This window comes from Scyliorhinus torazame, chromosome 11, assembly GCF_047496885.1.
Source record: "Scyliorhinus torazame isolate Kashiwa2021f chromosome 11, sScyTor2.1, whole genome shotgun sequence".
NCBI classification, from domain to species: domain Eukaryota; kingdom Metazoa; phylum Chordata; class Chondrichthyes; order Carcharhiniformes; family Scyliorhinidae; genus Scyliorhinus; species Scyliorhinus torazame.
In genome coordinates, this window is record NC_092717.1 from 155,488,009 (window position 1) to 155,515,174 (window position 27,166).

General features: G+C 45.4%; 1 protein-coding gene across 3 annotated transcripts in view; it reads right to left on the reverse strand.

Moving 5' to 3' along the window:
* The window catches only part of lpin2 (lipin 2), a 148,442-nt gene that overhangs the window by 74,362 nt on the left and 46,914 nt on the right, over positions 1–27,166 (reverse strand). For all 3 annotated transcript variants that reach the window (XM_072467905.1, XM_072467906.1, XM_072467904.1), the window contains exons 2-3: positions 21,323–21,511; positions 7,680–7,775 (exon numbers count right to left, since the gene is read on the reverse strand). In XM_072467905.1, the coding sequence (XP_072324006.1) occupies positions 7,680–7,775; positions 21,323–21,502 (276 nt within the window). In that variant the 5' untranslated portion in view covers positions 21,503–21,511. The remainder of the gene's footprint in view (positions 1–7,679; positions 7,776–21,322; positions 21,512–27,166) is intronic.

Consider the following 27,166-nt stretch of genomic DNA (forward strand, 5'->3'; position numbering starts at 1 on the left):
GGGTTTATGTCAGGTATCCTAGCAGATGGACTTCTGATGGCTGCCATGGAATGAGTGGTCACGCACAGCATAGCTTCGGCTCGAAGGTGTTGGTTTGGCCACTTTATACCCGCTTGTCGGGTAGCTCCAGCAGGAATGTGGTGCAGAAGGAGAGGTTCGCCCCAAGATTGGATGTCTACAGGCTACCAGACCCAGCAAAAAACAGTTTTAAAGACCTGGCTAAAGAATGGAGGGGACCAGAGCGCAGCAACAATTGCTAATATGGCAGAGAGGGAAGGGTCTTCGCCAGTGGGAAAGGACCAGATGGAACAGTCGATGGTCTTCAAAGATGAATTTCGCCAGCAAAGGAAGGAGATGCATGGTGAGTGGTCAAAGGCCATTGAGGGAGCAGTAGCACCTCTGGGAGTCGATGGACCACGTAGAAAAGTGCCTCGAGGCATAAGGGGCGAAGATACGAGAAATGTATCCAACCAGAGGGTGATCGGATCGTGTCCTTGGAGGCAGAGGTGGGGGTCCTGGGGGACCGGTGCAAGTCGTTGAGGGTGAAGATGGAGGAGCAATAAAACAGGTCCAGGCGGCAGAGCTTGCGGATTGTGGGGTTCCCAGAGGGTGTGGAGGGAACGACCGCCACAAATTGTGTGTCAAGGATATTGGCCGGGCTAGTGGAGGAGGTGCTGCTGGACAAGGCCCCAGAGGTGGACAGGGTCCTCAGGTCTTTAACAGAGTCAGAGAGCCGCCACGGGCAGTAACTGTGCGATTGCACAAATTTGTTGACAAGGAAAAGATTCTACGATGGGCCAGAGAGAAGCAGGACTGAATCGGAGGAAAATTGTGTCTGAATATACCAAGCTATTGGTGCAGAGCTGGCGAAGAGGTGTGCAGAATTCAACAGGGCCAAGGTGGTGTTGCACCAAAGGAAGATTCAGTTTGGGATACTGTACCCGGCGACAACGTTGGGTCACATTTGAAAGTATACTATTTTGAAATGCAAGAGACTAATGACTTTATAAGAGACCATAAACTGGGAGAGAACTAAGAGCTGGAGTGGGTGCATCTGTAAACGGTTAGAAGTTATGGTTATTGTATGTTGCAGGAGGATGGGAGAATTTTTCTTGTTATTTTACAAGTTTGTACTTTGTACAGGGCTAACCACACCACTCAGGGGCAATGTGTGACTTTGGGTGTTTTTTCTAGTCAGGTAGGGGGTGTGCATGGTGGGGCCCAATGGGTGGGATTGCTGGTCGACGGTATTCAGGTGGGTGGGGGGACCGCTTGGATAGGCGAAGAAGGGACCGGTATGGGGGAGTGTGGAGAGGTGTGCAGGGGGTCCTTAGAGCGGAAGCTGCCACACTGACAGGTAATGCTGGTGAACGGAAGTGAGGGAAGTGGCAGCAATAGGCCAGGGGGGGGGGGGGGGTGATTGCGACATAGAATCATAGATAGAATCATAGAATTTACAGTGCAGAAGGAGGCCATTCGGCCCATCGAGTCTGCACCGGCTCTTGGAAGAGCACCCTACCCAAGGTCAACACCGCCACCCTATCCCCATAACCCAGTAACCCCACCCAATACTAAGGGCAATTTTGGACACTAAGGGCAATTTATCATGGCCAATCCACCTAACCTGCACATCTTTGGACTGTGGGAGGAAACAGGAGCACCCAGAGGAAACCCACGCACACACGGGGAGGATGTGCAGACTCAGCACAGACAGTGACCCAAGCTGGAATCGAACCTGGGACCCTGGAGCTGTGAAGCAATTGTGCTATCCACAAGGCTACCGTGCTGCCCCCTACCCGACATAGCAGAATTGGAGACTGAGCATGGTCATGGACGGAGAGGGGGAGGCCATCTTGGATGGACCCGATTTAGGGCGGTATTAGAGGAGGTAGATATGTTAATGAGTGGGGTGCTGGAGAGGACATTGGCGGTGCTAGTCAACGTACATGCACCAAATTGGGGTGATGTGGGATTTGCTGGGAGCAATCCAGGACCAAGATACGCACCAATTGATTATGTGTGGAGATTTTAACTGCCTGATGGAACAGAGGTCGAGCCCCAGCTCGATGGGACAGGTGAGGATGGCAAAGGAGTTGGGAAGGGTTTATGGAATGGATGGGAATGGTGTAACCCACGGAGGTTTAAGAAACCGCAGAGGGGGAGAATTCCTTCTCAAATGTGTACAAGGTGTACTCCAGAATTGATTTCCTTGTGGTGAGCCGAGGCGTGGGGGTGGTATATGTGGGAATTGTGATATCCGATCATGTGCCACATTGGCCTGAGGTGAGGCTGAGTGCAGGGCAGGTGCAGAGGCCAGGATGGAGGCTGGATTCGGGTTTCTTGGCAGAGAACGGGTTTTGCAGAAAGGCGAGGTCGGTGATTGGGGAGTACGTGGAGAATAATCAGAGCGGGGAGGTGTTGATGGCCACGTTCTGGGAGGCACTGAAGGTGTTCGGAGGTGAGATTCTCATTCAAGGTGCACAGGGACAGGAGGAGGAAGGAGCATGTACGGCTGTTGGATGAGATATTGTGGAGGACAGACGATACGCTGGGGGCCCGACTAAAGAGTTGTTGGCAGAGAGGAAGAGATTATGGGGCAGTTCGGTAGGTTGACGTCAGGAAGAGTGGTGCAATATGAATATGGGCAGAAGGCGAGCCGTATGCTGGCCCACCAGCTGAGGTGGCAGGCTGCGTCCATCATAAAGGTGTGTAAAGGGGGGGGGGGGGGGTTTGGTAGTGTCAGAGCCGGAAGAATAAATGAGGTGTTCAGGGGGTACTATACAGCTGTACAGGGTGGAGCCGGGTGGAGAGGAATGGGATGTGGGACGGTTCCTGGATGGTATGGCGATTCCAAGGTTGGAGGAATGAAGAGGCAAGCATATGAGGAGCAGTTGGGACCGAGTGAGGTGATTGACAGTATTAAGGGGATGAAGTCGAGGAAAGCTCCAGGACCAGATAGCATCCGGTGGAATTTTATTAGGTGTTCGTGACAGAGTTGGCACCGCATTTGTTGAGGACGTTTAGTGAGGCATTGGGAGAAGAGACACTGACACAGGCGTCGATTACACTGCTCCCGAAGGGGAAGGATCCGTTGTGAGTGTAGGTCATACTGGCCCATTTCATTTTTGAACACAAGACGTGAAAGTGCTGAAAAGATGGTGGCAGGGAGGATGGAGGGATGTGTGCCAGGGATGGTCGCTGAGGATCAAACGGGTTTCGTAAAGGACAGGCAGCTCTCCAGTAACATCAGTAGGCTGTAAAATGTAGTTATGATGTAAAATGTGCCGGAGGTTGTCGTCACTATGGATGCAGAGAAGACTTTTGATCGGGTGAAGTGGAGGTATCTGTTGGAGATCTTGGGTAGGTTTGGGTTTGGCCGGAAGTTTGTGGCATGGATGCATCTGTAATATGTAGCTCAGGTGGCAAGTGTATGTACAAATGGGATGAGTTCTCAGAGCTTTGGGCCGCATAAAAGTACAAGACAGGGGTGTCCGCTCTCGCGCTGTTGTTCGCGCTGGCTATTGAGCCTTTGGCTCCCTTGGAGGTGTGGAGTGGCACGGGATTGTGAGGGGGAGCAGGGAGCACTAGGCGTCATTGTTCGCGGATGACCTGTTGTTGCTTGTGTAGGACCCGTGTAGTATATGGGTAGGATCATGAGAATATTGGAGGGGTTTGGGGGTCTTCTCAGGGTACAATTTAAATGTCGGGAAGAGTGAGGTGTTTCCGATGAACGCGGCAGGGTTTGGGGCTATTTAAGGTAGCTAGGGAAAGTTTCAGGTATTTGAGGATTCAAGTGACGAGGGAATGGGCTACAACGCACATGTGGAATTTGACAACGTTGGTGCAGATTAGATACATTATACCTGACACTGGCAGGGAGGGTGCAGGTTTTAAATCCGGACGTGCCGCCAAGGTTCTTGTTCGTTTTCCAGACCCTCACGGTTTTTCTCCTGAAGGCCTTCTTCCGGAGATTGGAGACTGTGATTTCGGAGTTTATATGAGCAGGGAAGGTGCTGAGGGTAAAGGGGGCCCTGCTACAGAGGCAGAAAAGGGGGCTGGTGCTCCCGAATCTGCTGCACTACTATTAGACAGCAATGTGGAAAAGGTGAGGCGACAGTGGTGGTGGGTGGATGGGTCAAGATGGAGCAGGAGGCCTGTAGGGGATCCAGTCTGATGACTCTGGTGACAGCTCTGCTGTCACTAGCCCCGGGGATGCATGCAGGGAGCCGGGTGATACAGTCGATGGTTAGGGTATGGAATTAGCTGCGGAAACACCAAGTTAGAGGGGATGTCGGTGTTAACACCATTGTGCAGGAACCACAAGTTTAAGTAGAGGGAGATGGATGGGATGTACGGGAAGTGGAGGGAGGTGGGACTGGTGATGGGGAGGTGCTTGTATCTGGAGGGCAGTTTGCAGGTCTGGATGAGTTGCGGGAGAGGTTGGAGTTGCCATGGGGGGAGTAAATTTAGGTACATTCAGGTGAGGGATTTTGCAAGAAAGGTGTGGAGTAGGTTTCCCAGGTATCCCCTTTTGGCGCAACTGCCGCTCCCAGATGAGTCGGGGGAGGGGAGGATTGGGGACATATATAGGTGCTTGGGGGAAGAGGGAGGCAGGGGTGCAAGTGGTGAGGATCTGATGTAATTTTTTTTTAAAAACACATGTTTCAAATAAAATACCATTTTTTTAAAAAAAGGTATCCGAGCAAATGCTGGGGTCTGGTCCAGGATTGTACATTTGTTACTCCCCTTAGGACTGTGGTTTTCGCACATTTTCTTTGCTTTCGTAAGGGTGGGTACAAAGAATCCATGCTTGGCTCCTACATGGGTGCAGATAGGTCTGGCATCCAAGGAGAAGAGGTCATGGTGGGTCGTTTGTGCATTGGGCGCTGCTAGAGTTGAGGGAGATGTACGTTGGTGTGCACCCGAACATGGTGCTGGAAATTTCTCCTGATTTCTCGCAATAATTGCAGGCGGATGCGGCGTGAGCAGGTGTGTACCATTTTACCATGTTTTCCAAGGCCTCATCCTGTTTCTTCCTCTGTCGCTGGTGGATGTACAGGTACCTAGTTGCCTCGTCTAATGATTGTATCGTTTGTGATGTTCTTCTGTCTCTCTCTGTACTCAATACTGAACTGTTTTTATTCCTTGCTTACGGTGGTGCATTATTTTGTAATTTTGTTGCGTTATTCTCCAAAATGTAAAACATTAATAAATATATTTTAAAATTTCGAAAGCAACTGCAGACAACAAGCTCAAGCAATTCTTACAGCAAATTTCTGCATGAATTCCCAAGTATAGAAGAAACAGTTCCAGTCACCATTACCCAATCAATGGTCACACTTCTTTTTTTTTTTACAAATTTAGAATACCCAATTAATTTTTTTCCAATGAAGGGGTAATTTAGCGTGGCCAACCCACCTACCTTTGGGTTGTGGGGGCGAAACCCACGTAAACACAGGGAGAATGTGCAAACTCCACACGGACAGTGACCCAGAGCCATGATTGAACCTGGGACCTCGGCGCCGTGAGACAGCAGTGCTAACCGCTGAGCCATCATGCTGTGAAATAAATACCCAAACAGCAGTACATGATGGTATTGGGGAAACTAAGGAAAAAAATAAACTAATTATCAAATCCCTGCCTTGTGATTGTTTATGGTTAGGTCTGAATATCAATGTAAAATACCCTGAAAGCTCAATACAGAACAAGATGGAATCTTTTATCCAGCTCTTTTTCTAGATCATTCCCAGGTTTCCTTATTAATAATAATAATAATCTTTATTAGTGTCACAAGTAGGCTTACATTAGCACTACAACGAAGTTACTGTGAAAATCCCCCAGTCGTCACTCCGGCGCCTGTTCGGGTACACAAAGGGAGAATTCGGAATGTCCAATTCACCTAACCAGCACATCTTTCGGGACTTGTGGGAGGAAACCGGAGCACCCAGAGGAAACCCACGCAGACACGGGGAGAACGTGCAGACTCAACAGAGAGTGACCCAAGCCAGGAATCGAACCCGGGTCCCTGACACTGAAGCAACAGTGCTAACTCCCCATGCTAGCAGACTGATTCCAGGGGTGGCAGGACTCTCATAAGAGAAGAGATTGATTAGGTTAGGACTATTCTCGCTAAAGTTCAAAAGAATGAGGGGGGAGCTCAATAGAGACTTATAAAATTCTAACAGGGCTAAGGAGGTAGATGCAGGGAAGATGCTCCCAATAGTGGGTGTGTCCAGAACCAGGGGTCACAGTCTGAGGATTCAGGGTAAACCATTTCGGACAGAGATGAGGAGACATTTCTTCACCCAAAGAGTGGTGAGCCTGAGGAATTCATTACCACAGGAAGTAGTTGATGCCAAAACATTGAATATATTCAAGAGGTGGCTAGATATAGCACTTGGGACAAATGGGATCAAAGGCTATGGGGAGAAAGCAGGATTAGGCTATTAAGTTGGATGATCAGCTCGGATCGTAATAAATGACAGCAGGCTCAAGGGGCCAAAAGGCCTCCCTTCTCCTGCTCCTATCTTCTATGTATCTATGTGCCGCCCTTGGGCATGTTGGAAGTGTATGGAGCTGCTTCAACATTCCAGGACTTTGCCTGGGTGCTACTACAAATGTCATGTACAAATCCAAGTTTTCTGAAGACGATGTCTACCTTACCTCAGACAGTGACGGTCATCTACAGCTGCAAACGAGTGGGAATTTAATTCTTGGTAACGGAGCAGCAGCCCAGGGATTTCATGTCCTTTTAAAGTTACCCCCCCAAAAAAACCCTTCCTCTGGATTCCCAGTGAATTCTCTCTACCGGTCCATTTTTATCAAAGCAAACCAAATTACTTATTAAAATTCTATAAAATGATCTTTACGGTTCTAGAATCAAACATTTGAAACAAATGCAAAAGCAATGCTAATTTGGTACATTTCATTTATTACTGAAAATCTGAATCTGTTTCCTTTCTCATAACGCACACTCATACCACAACATTTGGTAATGACTGAGGGGGTCATTAAATCCGCATAACCCACAAATGCCTTTCCTCCCCACTCCTTTCGATATTTGTTTCTTCTCTTCGCTGCATAATTAAAATACTATGGCAAATAAAGTGGCAGGGTTGGGAAATTATTCCTTGCATCTGCCCAAGCTGATTTTAACTGAACTTCATTTAGATGGTATGCAATAAATACAACCTTGCCAGCCATGAAAGGAATGGTCTGCATTTAACATGAACATTTTATAGAATCATTGAATTTACAATGCAGAAGGAGGCTATTCGGCCCATTGAGTCTGCACCGGCCCTTGAAAATAGCACCCCACTTAAGCCCATGCCTTCACCTCATCCCCGTAACACCACCTAACCTTTTGGATAAGGGGCAATTTAGCATGGCCAATCCACCCAAACTGCACATCTTTGGACTGTGGGAGGAAACCAGAGCACACGGACGAAACCCACGCAGACACGGTGGGAAAGTGCAAATTCCACACCGACAGTCGCCCGAGACGGGAATTGAACCTGGGTCCCTGGAGCTGCTAAGCAGTGCTAATCACTGTGCCACCGTGCCACCCATTATTTAGATAATGAGCAAACAACCTTTCTTAGCCAATCGTCATAAGACACAAGCACGCCACCACATATTTCCATTAAACATTCACAAATGAAGTCAAAATTGTTACATACATTTTCTTGCTCGGTTTCTTGCACAAAGAAAGCTTCTCCATTATCTCCCAACTTCATGTGCAGATCCACTGGATCCCCATTAATTTCAATGTCAATCTGCAAGTCCCAAAATAGCACCAAATAAATTCAACATCACTTTTTAAAAAGTCAAAACAAACGCTCAAAGACAACTCTTCCAACCTTTCTACCAAAATATACATAAAATCAAAACACATTATATCACAGTCACAACATATTTATGATGTGGAGATGCCGGCGTTGGACTGGGGTGGGCACAGTAAGAGGTCTTACAGCACCAGGTTAAAGTCCAACAGCTTTGTTTTGAATCACTAGCTTTTGGAGCGTAGCTCCTTAATCAGGTGAGGAAAGCTAGTGATTTCAAACAAGCCTGTTGGTGTGGTAAGACGTCTTACAACATATTTATATGGCACCTTCAGCATAATAAAACATCCCAAGGTGCTTCACAGGAGCAATATAAAGGAAAGCAAGAGGTGATTTTGTTCCCCTTGATGTTGCTGCGCTTGTCCTTCTGCTGGAAGAGGCTGCAGGACTGGCAGTGTTCAGTAACCAAGGGAGAGTTGCTGCAGTACATTCTGTACATACAGCAGCCTCAGTACATCAGTGGTGGTGGGGCCTAATTATAGGGCGCCAAACAAATGCTCCACTCTAGGTAATGGCACACTACAATTTTTGTGCTGTTGCATCCATCGGGAACATTCCATTACACCCTTAATCTGACCTTTGCCGAAAGTAGAGAAGCTGGCCAACCACTTTGGCCTATTTGACATTTTTCCCATCAATGTTAAACTCCCAAGATAATTATGGAGGACTCCATGGTAGTGGACCTGAAGGTCAGGGAAGATGGTCATTATTTCTGCCACTTGTCTGCCTAAGCTTGGAGGCTGCTCAGATCCTGCTTGCATGGACTGCTCCAATATTGGAATTGTTAAATCATCGTCACAATGATACACGTACTTTATCACAACACAGTGTACAGAAATGAGTTAGTAATTAATAATTTTTTAACCCCATCACCCAAATAGAATCTGATCAGTCCAAAAGTATATGGATCTTTACAGAACAAAATATTACATCTAAAATATATCCAAGTTGTATTATTTTGGTTTTTGTATTTTCAACTGTATTGCCAAGAGTTTGCTCTTAGTTTCCATATAAACACCAACTGAAATAGCGTAGACACTCACTCTAGGTCATATACAACTTTCTATGTTGAGATTCATACATTATTATACTGGCATTGCAAGGAATTTAATTTATAGCTGCAGTCTTAGCACAGAGCACTATAATCAAAGGTACAAGGAAGAATAAGATTCATAAATGTGATTATACTTAAATTTCCAGAGTGCTAATCATGGCAGAAACACAATTAGTGTTGAATTTCAGCCATACAAGTTCAACTGGAAGTGCGACTTTTTATCTGTTCTGACATTTCAGAGCAGCAGGGTCAGCATTTGACGTGTCAATCAATTTATACATGTACCTACAATTGTGTGGATTAAATATGAACAGGGAAAATTGGTTAAATGATTTCCACAGCGTAAATTATATTGCAAGTGTTCGGCTTATTGATTTCATTTGTAACCTTAGTTGCAAAATTTCATTCTCACTTCTTGGTGACATTTGTTTGAAAACATCCCTTAAAACATCCCGCTAAGAAGTTCAGTGTTTTTACATTAATGTAACTTAGTGAGAAAGACTTCCGTTTGCGGTGATGCACTGCTAAGCCGCACGTTTCGGCAGCTCCCGTTGTAACGGACCTTTGGGCTCTTATCGGGAGCCCCAACGGAATTTTTTTCCGACCTAACTTAGTGTGGGGTGACGAAGGAAGGAGTCCCCCCAGGTGTGCATGGAAAGGAGCGGCGGTAGTGGCCAGATTACGAAGGATCCTTTGGAGCAGCGGCAGAGAAGAGAAGGGAGAAGCAAGATGGCGGCGGATGGAGCCCAGATGGTATGGGGCCAGGACCAGCAGGAGTTTCTCCGACGATGTGTGGAGGAGCTTAAGAAAGAGGTGCTGGCGCCGATGCTACTGGCAATCGAGGGACTGAAGGAAACACAAAAGGTCCAGGAGATGGAGCTCCGTGGAGTGAAGGCAAAGGCAGCCGAGAATGAAGATGAGATACAGGGCCTGGTGGTAAAAACGGAGACACACGAGGCACTACACAAGAGGTGCATAGAAAGGCTGGAAGCCCTGGAGAACAGCTCGAGGAGGAAAAACCTACGGATTCTAGGTCTCGCCGAAGGAGCAGAGGGGGCTGATGTTGGGACTTGAGAGCACGATGCACCACACGCTAATGGGAGCTGAGGCCCCAACGGGCCCCCTGGAAGTGGAGAGAGCGTACCGGGTCCTCGTGAGAAGACCAAAGGCAGGTGAAACACCAAGAGCAATAGTGGTGAAGTTTCATTGCTACATGGACAGAGAGATGGTCCTGAGCTGGGCCAAGAAGACACGGAGTAGCAAATGGGAGAATGCGGTGATACAGGTGTATCAGGACTGGAGTGCGGAGATGGCGAGAAGGAGGGCGAGCTTTAACCGGGCCAAGGCGGTGCTCCATAGGAAGAAAATAAAATTTGGGATGCTGCAGCCAGCGCGATTGTGGGTCACGCATCAGGGCAAGCACCACTACTTCGATACGGCGAATGAGGCATGGACATTCATCCAAGAGGAGAAACTGGACTAGATTTGAGAGTTTGATGTTTGGAGAGAAGAGGTGGTGATACAGGAATGTAAAGGGGGGGAAAGGGGAGAGCTATTGTACAGTAATGTTGGACGGGGAATTTCTCTCCCCCCGATGGGGGGGACACGAAGAAATGTGGGCGCCGGTGGAAAAAGGGACAGGGAAGGGGAATGAGGGAACTGCGCCATCGGGGGCTGGGCCGAGAGGAAAGCGCGGCTATTTTCCCGCGCTATGGAAATTATAGCGGGAAAACAGGCGCAGGAAGGAAGGGAGCCCCACACGCAGGGAGGTCAAAGAGTGAACGGGGGAAGCAGAGGTCAGCCAGTTAGCTGACTTCCGGAAGCAATATGGGGGGGGGGGGGGGGAGAAAGGTAACCAAGCTAGAGGGGGATCTAGCGGCCGGGGGGGGGGGGGGGGGGGGGATTAACTGGGTTGCTGCTGCTGAGGGCAAGGGGGAGCTGGTAAGAGATGACGTGACCGGGGCGGGAAGGCGCTGCCTGGGGGACGGACGGGTGCGCGGGAACTGGATGGAGAGATGGCCTAAAAAAGGGGATGGCTAGTCGACGAGGGGGGGGGGGGGGGGGGGGGGGGAGTGAATGGCCCCCCAATCCGACTGATCACGTGGAATGTGAGAGGCTTAAATGGGCCGATTAAGAGGGCACGGGTGTTTGCGCACTTAAAGAGACTGAAGGCAGACGTAGTCATGCTCCAGGAGACACACCTGAAGGTGGCGGATCAGGTTAGATTAAGAAAAGGGTGGGTGGGACAGGTATTCCACTCAGGGTTGGACGCGAAAAACAGAGGGGTGGCAATATTGGTGGGGAAACGTGGATCATTCGAGGCTAAGAATATAGTGGTGGACAGTGGGGGCAGATATGGGATGGCGAGTGGCAGACTGCAGGGAGAGGCGCTTGTGCTGGTGAATGTATATGCCCCGAACTGTGATGACGCGGGATTCATGAAGCGAATGCTGGGACGTATCCCGGACCTGGAGGTGGGAAGCTTGGTAATGGGGGGGGGGATTTTAACACAGTGCTGGATCCAGGGCTAGACCGGTCCAGATCCAGGACCGTGAGAAGGCCAGCAGCGGCCAAGGTGCTTAAGGGATTTATGGAACAAATGGGGGGAGTGGATCCGTGGAGATTCGCCAGGCCGATGGCTAAAGAGTTCTCTTTCTTCTCCCACGTCCATAAGGTATACTCCCGGATAGACTTTTTTGTTTTGGGAAGGGCACTGATCCCCAAAGTGGCAGGAACGGAGTACTCGGCCATAGCCATTTCAGACCACGCCCCGCATTGGGTGGATTTGGAACTAGGAGAGGAAGGGGAGCAGCGCCCACTCTGGCGACTAGATATGGGACTACTGGCGGACGAGGGGGGTCTGCGGAAGGGTGAGGGGGTGTGTTGAGCGATACTTGGAGGTCAACGACGATGGGGAGGTTCAGGTGGGGGTAGTATGGGAAGCGCTGAAGGCGGTGGTTAGAGGAGAGCTGATCTCCATCTGAGCCCACAAGGGGAAACAAGAGGGCAAAGAAAGAGAGAGATTAGTGGGGGAAATTTTGAGGGTGGGTAAAAAATATGCGGAGGCCCCAGACGAAGGGCTGAACAGAGAAAGACGAAGACTACAGACGGAGTTTGACCTGCTGACCACAGCAAAGGCAGAGGCACAGGGGATGCAATAAGAGTATGGGGGAAAGGCGAGCCGGCAGTTGGCCCACCAACTTCGGAAGAGGATGGCGGCGAGAGAGATTGGGGGAGTTAGGGACGAAACGGGAAATATGGAGCAAAGAGCAGGGAAAGTGAACGAGACCTTTTATGAGAGGCTACATAAGTCCCAACCCCCGGGGGGAAAAGGAATGTTACACTTTCTGGACCAGTTAAGGTTCCCGAAGGTGAAGGGGCAAGAGGTGGCAGGTCTAGGGGCGCCAATCGAGGTGGATGAGGTGATTAAAGGACTGGGGAACATGCAAGCAGGGAAGGCCCCGGGACCAGACGGGTTTCCGGTGGAATTCTACAGGAAGTATATGGATCGGTTGGCCCCGCTCTTGGCGAGAACCTTTAATGAGGCTAAGGAAAGGGGGATGCTACCCCGACAACGTCGGAGGCGACGACATCGCTAATCCTGAAACGAGATAAGGACCCGCTGCAATGCGGGTCATACAGGCCTATCTCACTCCTAAATGTAGATGCCAAACTGCTGGCAAAAGTGATGGCGACAAGGATAGAGGATTGCGTCCCACAGGTGGTGCATGACGAACAGACAGGGTTTATAAAGGGGAGACAACTGAATGTTAATGTACGAAGGTTGCTGGGGGTGATGATGACGCCCCCACCGGAGGGGGAGGCAGAGATAGTGGCAGCGATGGATGCAGAGAAGGCATTCGATAGGGTGGAGTGGGACTATCTGTGGGGGGTGCTGAAGAGGTTTGGGTTCAGTGAGGGGTTTATTAGATGGGTCAGACTCTTATATAGGGCCCCGGTGGCAAGCGTAGTTACAAACCAGCAAAGAGCGGGGTATTTTCGGCTACATAGGGGTACAAGACAAGGGTGTCCCCTGTCCCCGTTACTGTTCGCGTTGGCAATTGAACCACTGGCCATAGCGCTGAGGGATTTGAAGAAGTGGAGGGGGGTGCTTAGAGGGGGAGAGGAGCACCGAGTGTCGCTCTACGCAGATGATCTACTGCTATACATTGCGGACCCGGTAGAGGGGATGCCAGAAGTAATGCAGATACTTAGGGAGTTTGGAGAGTTCTCGGGATACAAACTAAATATGGGGAAGAGCGAGCTTTTTGTAATGCACCCCGGGGAACAAGGAAGGGGGATAGATGCTCTGCCGCTGAGGAGAGTGGCAAGGAATTTTCGATACCTGGGGATTCAGGTGGCCAGGAACTGGGGAACCCTACACAAACTTAACCTGGCGTGACTGGTAGAGCAGATGGAGGAGGATTTTAAGAGGTGGGATATGGTGCCCCTGTCATTGGCGGGCAGAGTACAGGCAGTTAAAATGGTGGTCCTCCCGAGGTTTCTTTTCGTGTTTCAGTGCCTCCCCATTCTGATCACAAAGGCCTTTTTAAAAAAAAATAGACAGGAGCATTACGAGCTATGTGTGGGCAGGAAAGACCCCGAGAGTAAAGAGGGGGTTCCTGCAGCGTAGTAGGGACAGAGGGGGACTGGCACTGCCGAGTTTGAGCGACTACTACTGGGCTGCCAATGTGTCGATGGTCTGTAAGTGGATGAGGGAGGAAGAGGGAGCAGTGTGGAAGAAGCTGGAGATGGCGTCCTGTAAGGGAACGAGCCTAAAAACGCTGGTGACAGCGCCGCTGCCGTTCTCCCCGAAAAGGTACACCACAAACCCAGTGGTGGTGGCAACCTTGAGGATCTGGGGGCAGTGGAGGCGACACAGGGGAGTGACGGGTGCCTCGGTGTGGTCCCCGATAAGGAATAACCACAGGTTTGTCCCAGGGAAGATGGATGGGCAGTTCCAGTGTTGGCAACGAGCAGGAATTAGGAAGCTGAGGGACCTGTTTATAGACGGGACGTTTGCAAGTCTGGGAGCGCTAGAAGAAAAATATAAGTTGCCCCCGGGGAACGCCTTCCGGTATATGCAAGTGAGGGCATTTGCAAGGCAACAGGTGAGGGAATTTCCGCAGCTCCCGACGCAGGGGATCCAAGACAGAGTGATTTCTGGGGTATGGGCCGGAGAGGGCACAGTGTCCGAAATATACCGGGAAATGAGGGACGAGGGGGAGGCGATGATAGAGGAGCTGAAGGGGAAATGGGAAGAAGAGTTGGGGGAAGAGATTGAGGAGGGGCTATGGGCTGATGCCCTAAGTAGGGTAAATTCCTCATCCTCGTGTGCCAGGCTTAGCCTGATTCAATTTAAGGTTCTACATAGAGCACATATGACGGGAGCAAGACTGAGCAGGTTTTTCGGGGTGGAGGACAGGTGTGGGAGGTGCTCGGGAAGCTCGGCGAACCACACACACATGTTCTGGTCGTGTCCAGCACTGCATGAGTTCTGGGGGGGGCGTGGTAAGGGTAATTTCAAAGGTGGTGAAGGTCCGGGTCAAGCCAGGCTGAGGGTTAGCTATATTTGGGGTTGCAGAAGAGCTGGGAGTGCAGGAGGCGAAAGAGGCCGATATTTTGGCCTTTGCGTCCCTAGTAGCCCGGCGCAGGATTCTACTCATGTGGAAGGAAGCGAAGCTCCCGGGCGTGGAGGCCTGGATAAATGATATGGCAGGGTTCATAAGATTGGAACGAATAAAATTTGCGTTGAGAGGATCGGCTCAGGGGTTCTCCAGGCGGTGGCAACCGTTCCTTGACTATCTCGCGGAATGATAATGAAAAGATAGAAATGACAATGACAGCAGCAGCAACCCAGGGGGGAGGGGGGAGCACTATTTTGTGTTTTTACTATTTTTTTTTTTTTTAAGTTGTCGTTGTTAGTTCACTATATTATTTAAATAATGTTATTTACCAGTTCATGTATAATACCTTGTTGAGTTGTAAAAACGGAAAAAAATTGTTTGAAAAATTTTAATAAAATATATATATATTTTTTTAAAAAATGTAACTTAGTGATAAAACTAAGCAAATTGCTTTAGATCTTTCGGATGATGCAAGGAATTGTATATGTATACTATTATAGCAGTTATAAGAACAAAAATGTATTCCCTTAAGAAAGGTATTTGATTGGTTAGCTACACATCAAGACACAGGTATTTTCCCATAGACTTGTGCTGAAGTCTACATAATTTGGAGTGACATACCTCAAAATGAATTTCTTCATTTTGGTTATAGGATTCTCAAAATCATAGCTATTCTGGAAAGGAGAGCAGGATGCAACTAATGTAACATTGCGTATCTTTGGTGGAAGATCAGTGGAAATCTTTGGGTTTTCTATCAAAGTTGGATCAGGAGATAGAGGGTTTTTAGCAGAAATTAATGAATAAACATTTACTTACGGCATCTATTTTTCAAAATGTGTGAATATTGTGCTCATTTTTTTTTTCTGTCATTCATTGGGAAGCAAACGTCTTGAGCCAAAGTAAGAGCCCTGACTGATACTTGAAAACTGGACCCTCAAGATTAAAAGTCTGATGCTCTACCAACTGAGCTACCAAGGCCCAGTCAGGCAAAAGGCTGTGGCATTAGGAAATTAACACTTTACTTTTCAGATACTCAACATCACGCATTCCCAGGTTAGGGTTGCATGGCTTTCCCATTACGCCCTTAAAATGTGCTTGGGCCCCAACCTCAGGAAAGGCCATCTAACTGCTCCAGTGTAAAATGTTCATTACCCCCAGTGTCTGCCCGGTGTTCTCTCGGCAAGAGAATGCCAACCCATTGCTGATATATGTTGCAGCATGCCCATTAGAAACTGCATGAAAGATCTTCAAGTGAATTTTAAACATAGCAGATTGCAGGAAAGTGATGTCGAAGCAGAAGCTCAACCACAATCACACTGAATGGTCAAGCAAGCTCAAGGAGTCTTCTAATCTACTCCTTTTTATATTTCTTATGTTCTTCCACTAAGCATTCTGGACTAGATTTGAATACCCAGAGTTGAAGTACCAGTCTCCAATCCATTCCATTCGGTTAATGTGCGACACTTGTGCTTAGCATCACCTGAACTTTTATATTCATGATGGTGGACAAAGAGGAGAAGGGAATGTGAAAAATGCAGAGCAAGTTCTTTTTATTCTAAAGGCATGTTTGAAAAACAAGGTAGATCAGTGAAAATACATTTTGGACTGGACTATACATGGAGAGATAACGGCCATATCGAATGTTAGCACGACAATAGTTTACATTCAGCAGCTGTATAGATCCCTGGTCTGCCGTAGGGAAAAAGGAAAGCACAACCCCTTTTCAAACTTGGTAAAAAAGCAACGTCTTTAAAATATATGACTTGATGGGCCGAATGGCCTCCTTCTACATGGTAAATTCTATGATTCTGTAAATGTCATGGGGCAATGGGTTGATTCTATCTTGGTGGAGATGGTCATTGCCTGAACATGTGGCGTGAATGTTACCTGCCACTTGTCAGCCCAGGCCTGGATATTTCCATGTCTTGCTGCATTTTCAAATGGACTGCTTCAGTGTTTAAGGATTTGTGAATGGTGCTGAACATTATATGCCTGCCATCATCAGTGAATAACCCTACATCTGACCTTATGTTTGAAGAAAGGTCAGTTATGAAGCAGCTGAAGATGGTTGGGCCTAGGGCATTACCCGGAGGAACTAATGCAGTGATCTCACAGCCACCACAGCCATCTGGGACCAGTGTTCTAGCGGAAAAGATAATTAGGATGGTCAGAAGAACTTTAAACTAGCAAATGGGGGGGGGGGGGGAAGGAAGAGTAAAACTACAAGTGGTATAATGATTAATTGGAACCAAAACAGCAGGTCAACATGTGAGGAGATGGTAGAGGTTAGTAGGATGAACAGGCAAGGCCAGTCTAACTGCAAAGGAGAAGAGAAATGTAAAAATGAAAGTGTAAGGTGACTGTGGGAACAAAGGTTGGGGTGAGGCCAAGTGTCATCAGATATTAAGAGGTCAGAATGTGTGAAAGGCATGGAGCACAAGATGTGGTGCACAAGAAAATCGTGCGAGAGAAAGGCAATTCAGTAGGACATATTTCAAAATGCTGTACCAAAATGCTCACAGTATTCAGAATAAGTTAAATGAGCTGACGGCACAAATAGAGACAAATGGGTATGATTTGATGGGGATTACTGAAACATGGTCGCAGGAGGAGTGGGACTTGAAAGTCCAAGGGTACTCAGTATTCCGAAAGGATAGACAGGATGGAGCAGGAGGTGAAGCGGTGTTATCGGTTGAAGATGACATCAAGGCTGTATTAAGAAATTATATTGGCACAAGGGCAAAAACATTGAATTGATCTGGGTGGAAATAAAAAACTCCTTGGTAGGAGTAATTTATAAGCCCCTGAGCAATACATCCAAAGTGGGGCATAGGATAAATTAAAAAATAATTAGGGCTTCTGAGAAGGGCACAACAGTAATCATGGGTGAGTTTTAATATGCATATCGACGAGACTAATCACATTGGCAAAGGTAGCCTCAAGTGAGTGGATGAGGGATTGTTTCTTGGAGCAATATGTTATGGAGCCAACCAGGGAGCAGGCTACTTTGGATTTGGTATTATGTTATGAAGAAGGGTTGATAAATAGTCTTGTCATTAAGGATCCTCTTGGAAGGAGTGATCATAGAATGCTAAAATTCCAAATTCACATTGAGCGAGGGAAGACGGAGTGCCATACTAGAGTTTTAGTGTTGGGCACAGGTAATTTATACAGGCCTGAGGAAAGAGTTGGCCCAAGTAGACTGGGCACAAATAATGGAGGGTAGGATAGTTGAGGAACAATGATGAATGTTCAGGGAGATATTAAATACCTCTGAACTAAAATATATTCCTGAGAGGAAGAAGAATTTTAAAAGGGATAAAAATGTACCATGGCTAAACAAGGAAGACATAAAGGCAAAAGCTAGAGCATACCGTACTGCAAAAGCTAGTGGTAAGCTGGAGGATTGGGAGAACTTTAAGGTTCAGCAAAAGGAACTAAAAATAAAATCAAAAAGAGCCAAGCTGAACTATGAAAGGAAACTAGCAGTAAATATAAACACTGAAACCAAAAGCTTCTAGAAGAGGATGAGAAAGCTGAAGTAAATGTTGGCACTAGAGGATGATACTGGTGAGGTAACAATGGGAACACAGATGGCGGAGGCACTGAACCAATATTTTGTCTCGGTCTTCACGGCAGAAGATAATTAAAAAATTCCAGTTAATGCAGTGGAACTTAGTGCAACATCCACCACAAGGGAGACAGTATTGAATAACAATGGGATTAATGGCAGATAAGTCTCCAGGACCTGATGGCCTGCACCCTAGGATATTAAGGGAGATGGCAGCAGAGATAGTGGATGCATTTATGATATTTCAGAATTCCCTGGAATCTGGAGAGGTCCTCGTGGATTAGAAATGTGTCACCCCTATTTAAAAAGGGAGACCACAAAAAGTAGGAAACTATAGACCAGTTCGCTTGACCTCTGTGGTAGGGAAGTTGCTGGAATCAATCATTGAGGTGATAACTGAACATTTGGAAAGACAAAGCTCAATCCACCACTGTCAGCATGGTTTTATAAAATGGCAAGTCATGCTTGACAAACCTGTTCGAGTTCTTTGAGGAGGTAACCAGCAAGATAGATAATGGGGAACCTGTGGATGTGGTATATCTAGATTTCCAGAAGACTTTTGACAAGTTGCCGCATAAAAGACTGATCCAGAAGGTGAGATCGCAGGGGATTGGGAAAGAGTACCAGATTGGATTGAAGATTGGCTGACTGACAAAGCAGAGGGTTGGGATAAATGGATCCTTCTCTGTCTGGCGAAGTGTAACTAGTAGGGTGCCACAGGGATCAGTCCTTAGACGTCAACTGTTTTCAATCTACATAAATGATCTGCTAGCAGGGAAAGAGTGTAACATAGCAATTTGTGGATGATACTAAAATAGGAGGGAAAGCAGGCAGTTAAGAGGAGATTGCGATTTTACAGGCGGCTATAGATGGGCTAGGAGATTGGGCCACAATTTGTCAGATGGAGTTTAATGCACATAAGTGCGAGGTTACCCCTTTTGGCTGAAAAAATAGAAAGACAATTATGTAAATGGAAAACAGATTCAAAATGCATCTGGGCAGAGAGATCTGGGTGTCTTTATTCATGAATCGCAGAAAGTTGATATGCAGGTACAAAATGTAATTGAAAAGGCAAATGGAATGTTCTTGTTTATTGCAAAAGGACTGGAATATAAAAATAGAGAAGTGTTGTTGCAATTGTACACGATGTTGGTGAGACCACATCCGGAGCGTTGTGTCCAGTTTTGGTGTCTCCTTATTTGAGGAAGGATGTAGTGGCATTGGTGGCAGTTCAAAGAAGGTTCACCAGATTGATTCCGGGGATGAAAGGGTTGACATATGAGAAGAGATTAAACAATTTGTGCTTATATTTGGAGTTTAGAAGGATGAGATGGGATCTGATAGATGTATATAAAATACTAAAAGGGGTTTAAAAAGGTAACAGCCCAAATGTTCCTCCTTGTAGGGCAATCTAGAACAAGAGGTCACAGATGTAGATTGAGGGGCGATAGCTTTAGAATGGAAATGAGGAGGAACTACTTCTCACAGAAGGTGGTGAATTTCTGGAACTCACTCTGCCATAGTGCATTTTGTATTTCCGAGAAACGTTGTTCATATTAACTGTGCCAAGTCTTTGGGCAATATTTATTCATTAAGCAAGACTAAAAAAACAAATGATTTTGCAACATTACATTCTTGTAATGAAACGTATTTTGCAAAAATAGCATCCACCCTTGACCTCCCAACTTTGTATTTTAAAAGAGCACACTGGATTTGGACATTAATTCCCCATTAAGGCTCAGGTGAAAGGCTATGGATGCTACTGAAGAGAAAAAACAATTGTTCATGCAATGCCACACAACTTTCGTCTTAGAATGAAATTTTAAAATATATTTACTTCTGTCTGTCCCTGCATTTCTTCTCTTCATCCTCTTCTTTCAACTTTCGTAAACAGAGGAAGAAGTTTTTCTTCTATAAATTTAGAGTGCCCAATTTTCTTTTCCAATTAAGGGGCAATTTAGTGTGGTCAATCCACCTAATCTGCACATGTTTGGGTTGTGGGGGTGAAACCCACGCAGACACGGGGAGAACGTGCAAACTCCACACAAAACAGTGACCCGAGGCCAGGATTGAACCTGGGCCCTCAGCGTCCTACACTGCAGTGCTAACCACTGCACCACCGTGCTGCCCCTTACAGAGGAAGTTAAAAAGCAATTTTGTGTCTGCTTCCTAGTGGCTCCAGGATCTGAAAATTGTTTTCTGGATTCTGGAAAATCAGTCCCAACAGCATGAACTGAAGCAACCAGATTTATTTTCAACATTTAGTAGATTTCTATACAAGTATTTATATAGTGCCTTTCTAATGAATTGAAACATCACAAGATGTTCACGTATTTACAGCATCGGCTGCTCAATAAGGTAAAGCCCAGGAGCAGGAACCTTGATCATTTTTTTTTCGCCTCCTTTGTTTGACTATAATGCCCTTTCAGCTTCCGTGGCAGAGATCAACGAACTAGGGACCGAATCTTGGACCGACCTAGCCTAGCATGCGTGGCTGGCTCGGGGTGCTACACTTCATGTGGGCACAAGAACACTTCCACATCACACAGAATTAAATGAGACTCACTCATTTCATTACAGGACTGGGAAAGAAGCACAAATAATAAGAATAATAAAAAGAAAACACATCCACACCCTCATCTTCCTTTTTATAGTCAGTTGGATCTGTTTTGAGACTAGAGTTGTTGTTCCTACATGGATTTTTTTTTTTTTTTTTTTTTTAAACTCTGGGCAGAGCATCTGCAAACGTGGGTAATTTTTCCACCAGAAGGTTGAAAAGGTTGTGGCCCATATAGACTGTGGTCTCTGTGTCACCAGATAGATATTTCCAATTTTCTTTTAACCTCTCAATTCATAATGACCGAGCAAAAGTCAGGTCTCAATCTTAAAACTACATGTGTAACCACAAGATGTTGATAACCCAATTTTGTCACTTTTTTTGAACCCCCTTTCGAGATTTTTCGCAGCCCATCTTCAGCACAGTGATCGAAAAATCTTGGAGCTTTTCAGCTTCTGAAAAACATGCATGATTATGCAACTGGCAATACAAAAAAAAAGCTAACATATCACACATTATAATGGGGCTATAAGTCTGAAATGGAGTTCTACCCCAAGATTAACATGGTGTTAGTTATGGCATATTGAATAAGATGTGAATGGTTCAAGTAAAGTTCATTCAACTACTGCCTTCAACATTAATTTTCATTTCTACTCATAATTGGAAACTTACCACATTTTCCTTTGACCGAAGCACCCCTAGCTTTCCAAATCGAACATGAAAAGGTGAGCATTGGTAAGTGCCATCCTGCTGTTGGACCACAATCACATCAATGCATCCAGAGAGTGTTGCAGGGTTCAATCCCTTGTACAATTCCTTGAATGTTACCAGTAACTGTCCAACATAGTTCATGGTTTGGGACTGGAAAAAAGAAAAGTATTGCTCCTGTTCAATTAAACATTTTGCTCTATACAAAAGATTGTCCATATCAATACTTAACCCGAAGCACATCTATATGTCAGATTGTGAAGATGTGAATACAGTAACTTCATTGCAGTCTTAATGTAAGCCTACTTGTAACACTGATAATTATTATTATAGAAGGATTTTTATTTAAACCATTCAACATTTATCAATGAAATACTCAACACAGCCCTTTTCAAGCAAGCCGAATATTCTTCAGAATTTGATCAAATATAATGATGTGATTTAATCAATGTTGATATATGGAGGCTATGAATTTGATTGGATGATATTGCAGCTTGTACTTGTTATAATACAGTACAAGTAAATAAAGCAAACTCAAGTAAAGTTAACAATGAGATTACAATCACCGTCATGTAATCTACAAGTGATTGAATGCCTGTTAAAACCTTGTTGCAGAAAATAGGCGCTAAATAATTTGTGCAAGAGTTTTTAAAAGCAGCTTTCAAAAAGCTATCAGGCTTTCATTGTTATGTCAGTGAATGGGGTAGGAATGGAAAAGGAACACCGACCCTTTCTGCCAATTGTTACAACCACACGAGGAGGGGTAAAAATTGACTATCCTCATTTACCATTCTGGTCTAGCTGTAACAGGGTTTAATGGTGAATTTTGTCAATACTGCAGGAGACCCACTATTGATGCTTTCAGATTATAAAGAATTACTCAGGTTTTCTGAGGTTAAATCTGAGAACACAGGTTTATTTACCTTACTTCACAAATGTAAGAAACTAGGTAAATCACAACCCTCATTCATAGGTCACACATTCCCTGGATGGTTACGCTGCCATATCCATGCACTTCCGAGGAGGAGAGGGGTGCATAGGCAAGAGAGTGTGAGAAAGTCAAGAGGAGATTAGGTCTTTCACACTTGTAAGGGGCTTTAGAATGTTTCTTCCCTTTACATCCCACTTGGGTGGAATACAAATTGTGTATTATGGCTGGCTAACGATTCCTCAGTCTTAAAATTACAGATCATTAAAATTCAGCCAGGAAAAAAGGAGCTAGAAATTGTTCCTATATACCTTGGTCCCAATACAAACTTTAAATCAACATTTTCTAGTCTTCATATTGATGCCATTCCTTGTTAATTGAAAAGCATAATATTTTTTAATAACATTCTGTTTTCATATCGAACACGGTTTGCTTTCAGCATTTCGATCTAGGCCCATTTTGCTGAAAGTTGTATTGTTTGCAAGTCAACCTTAGAAATACCGAGAATGCATTTCAAACACGCGATTTCTGCACTTACTTTCATGAGTGTAACTTCAGATTTCCAACAAGGCAAGTGCTAGTTTGCAGCAGACACTAGCCCCAAATCCCCCATCCCTCCCATCCTACCCTCAACACAATTCTCAGCTTAACATAACATAAGAACTAGGAGTAGTAGGCCAACTGGCCCATCGAGCCTGCTCTGCCATTCAGTGAGATAATGGCTGATCTTTTGTGGACTCCTCCACTTTCCGGCCCGAACACCATAACCCTTAATTCCCTTTATTCTTCAAAAAACTATCGTTATCTTAAAAACATTTAATGAAGGAGCCTCCACTGCTTCACTGGGCAAGGAATTCCATAGATTCACAACCCTTTGGGTGAAGTTCCTCCTAAGCTCAGTCCTAAATCTACTTCCCCTTATTTTCAGGCTATGTCCCCTAGTTCTGCTTTCACCCGCCAGTGGAAACAACCTGCCCGCATCTACCCTATCTATTCCCTTCATAGTTTTATATGTTTCTATAAGATCCCCCCTCATCCTTCTAAATTCCAACGAGTAAAGTCCCAGTCTGCTCAACTTCTCCTCGTAATCTAACCCCTTCAGCTCTGGGATTAACCTAGTGAATCTCCTCTGCACACCCTCCAGTGCCAATATGTCCTTTCTCAAGGAGATGAAAGCTGAACACAATACTCCAGGTGTGGCCTCACTAACATCTTATACAATTGCAGCATTACCTCCCTAGTCTTAAACTCCATCCCTCTAGCAATGAAGGGCAAACTTCCATTCGCCTTCTTAATCACATGTTGCACCTGTAAACCAACTTTTTGCGACTCATGCACTAGCACACCCAGGTCTCTCTGCACAGCAGCATGTTTTAATATTTTATCATTTAAATAATAATCCCTTTTGCTGTTATTCCTACCAAAATGGATAACCTCACATTTCTCAAGATTGTATTCCATCTGCCAGACCCTTGCGCATTCACTTAGCCTATCCAAATCCCTCTGCAGACTTCCAGTATCCTCTGCACTTTTTGCTTTACCACTCATCTTAGTGTCATCTGCAAACTTGGACACATTGCCCTTGGTCTCCAACTCCAAATCATCTATGTTAACGTCCAAAGCTGGTAAAGCTACCAAATTCCAGGATCCGACCTAGTTGCAAAAATGAGGAAACTCTCTCTTGGTGCTTACAGCCAAATCACGTAATCCCTTTGCTTCCAAACTGTAGGACGATAACTCACCTTCACCCCCAAATCCAAGGGTTTCATTCCCTAGTGCTATAAAACCGCAGGACTGTTTAGGTTATGGGCAAATTCTAGGATCAATTTCTAAAAATCCCACACTCCCAGTGCACACTTTCAAGGCTGTCCACAATACTATATACAAGCCCACAGTACTTGCTCTGAAGTCTGCCATAATTTAGGATTCACTCCCGATCCCAATTCTGTTCAAGTTCGGAGTGCATCACCCACCCCAGTAAATTCCAGCTCCATTCCAAATGCTGTTGAATTGCTCCTTGCTTCTAAATTCTGTTGTCCAACTCAACACCAGTTGAATATGGTCTAGAATATTGCAGCGGATCCTGCACTTTATTAAAAAGGGAAGACAAAAATAGATTTACACCACACCGTAGTGGGAGCATAATGAGTATGACTGCAGCAGTTCAAGGAGGTTCAGTCAGATCAAACGCCAGGAAGATCAATCCAGACACAAACTGCAGGCAGGGTCAGTTGTTTAAAGAATCCTCTTTAAAATCTCGTGAAGGGAACTCCAAGTAAAATAGGTGGAACGGTAGCATAGTGGTTAGCACTGTTGCTCCACAGCACCAGGGTCCCAGGTTCTATTCCCAGCGTGGGCCACTGTCTGTGCGAAGTCTGCACATTCTCCATGTGTATGCGTGGGTTTCCTCCGGGTGCTCCGGTTTCCTCCTACAAATCTCGAAAGATGTGCTATTAGGTGATTTGGACATACTAAATTCTCCCTCTGTGTATCCGAACAGGCGTGGGAATGTGGCGAACTGGGGGCTTTTCACAGTAACTTCGCAGCAGTGTTAATGTAAGCCTATTTAATAATAATAATAATCTTTGTCACAAGTAGGTGATGCATTTTGGTAAATAAAATCATGGCAGGGCCTATTCAGTTAATGGTAGGGAGTTGGGGAGAGTTACAGAACAAAGATCTAGGAATACAGGTTCATAGCTCCTTGAAGGTGGAGTCGCAGGTGGACAGGGTGGTGAAGAAGGCATTCAGCATGCTAGGTTTTATTGGTCAGAATATTGATTACACGAGTTGGGATCTTATTGAAGTTGTACAAGACATTGGTCAGACCACACATGGAATACGGTGTTCAGTTCTGGTCACCCTATTATAGGAAGGATATTGTTAAACTAGAAAGAGTGCAGAAGAGGTTTAAGAGGATGCTACCAGGACTTGATGGTCTGAGTTATAAGGAGAGGCTGGAGCCTTTTTCCCCTGGAGCACAGGAGGCTTAGGGGTGATCATAGAGAGGTCTATAAAATAATGAGGAGCAGCGATAAGATAGATAGTCAACATCTTTTCCTAAAGGTAGAGGAGTCTAGAACCAGAGGGCATAGGTTTAAGGTGAGAGGAGAGAGATACAAAAGAGACCAGAGGGAAAATTTCTTCAGAGGGTCGTGAGCATCTGGAATGGACTGCCAGAGGCCGTGGTAGAGGCGGGTACAATTTTGCCCTCTAAAAAGCAGTTCGACATGGGAAGGGTGGGTATAGAGGGATATGGGACAAATGCAGGCAAGTGGGACTATCTTCGTGGGTGGCATGGACCAGCTGGGCCGATGGGCCTGTTTCCATGCTGTAAACATCTATGACTCTTAACCCCCATTCAAGCACCAATATTAGCAGGTGCTAATGAAAAAACAGTGTTGAGCTCGGAGTGCAGACATAAAATGTATTGAAAAAGCCACAAGCGAGTTGTGGTTCAGAGACCCACCTTGCTGCACAATGAGTATTTTCAGATAAATCTACTTCCTGCTGCACTAGCATGTCAAGTACACTTATGAAAGGAGGAAACCAAAGAGGCACCAGTCCTTCTTCCCCCGAATTAATCTAGAGTGTTTGTAAATCGCAAAAGCGAATTAACAATCCAGTTAATGCTCCTTCTCAGTGATTATCTAGATCATTATTGCTTGCAGTAGCAAATTCTGAAGTCAAAAGGGAGTCATCAGATGTTTCTGGTGTGCTGCGAAGAAATCCCTTTCTGTCTCAATATGAATGTCAATATATTAACGCAATAAACATAAAAGTAGTCCCTGCTGTGTCATTTTGACACATTTTCCAATAAAGATCACAAGATCGATTAATAAACCATACAGAGAAGTGACTTCAACTGGGGCAGTAAGTGCAACACTGATCTTGATCATAAATTACTTTCAAGCTGCAATTTCCAAGTTTTCATATGAAAAATGTTAACACCCCAAAATAGGAGTTTGTTTTAAAATGGAACATATCCAGTGACAATACACAATTGTTAATAAGCATATACATGTATTCTTTAACCCAATCACAGATACTTCTGTACCCACGTACTGACTCTCGCACAACACCTTTATTGTTCACATTAATGCCTCTTTTCCAATGAGTGATCCATTACACTTGGGTACAATTGTAAAATATTTAGACAAATTCATCACTTGTACTAAACAACAGCCGAGAAAAAAAAAACTGAATGTCTTCAGGAAGAGCAAAAATAGTCTCAAATCCCAAACACTCGTCAACTCCTTTTGATATATCTTAACTGATGGCAGAGTAATTCTGCCAACCATATAGATTCAGAATACACAATTATGATTAATTTATCTGCTGCATGACTAAATATATCAAGTTGAAAGCACAGCTTTTGACACATAGGAAGACCTTCAATAACCTTAATGACCGTGCCAAAATAGTGATATCAAAATAAACCTGTTGGACTTTAACCTGGTGTCGTAAGACTTCTTACTGTGCTCACCCCAGTCCAACGCCGGCATCTCCACATCAAAAAAATATATAATTGATAAAACCATGTTTGTGAAATAGCTTGTTTGCCTGCTGAGTTGAAGAATGACACAGAAGGTTTTCAGATAAAGCTTAACAAAGCTGCTCTATAATTTCCCTCAAGAGTCTACAACTATGACTACATAGATGCCACTTAAAAAAAAGTAGAATTGCAGCAGCACACGGAAAGTATGACAAATGGCCGAGTTTGACAAACGGCAAAGATACTTATTTCCAACTACAGGCACCATTGACAATTACAAAAAACACGCTTGAGTCTACACAATTAACACTGAAAAACCCATACGTGGTGGTGTTCACAGGCAACAGGGACTGACAGATATCATACGTGTAGAGCTCTTAGATAT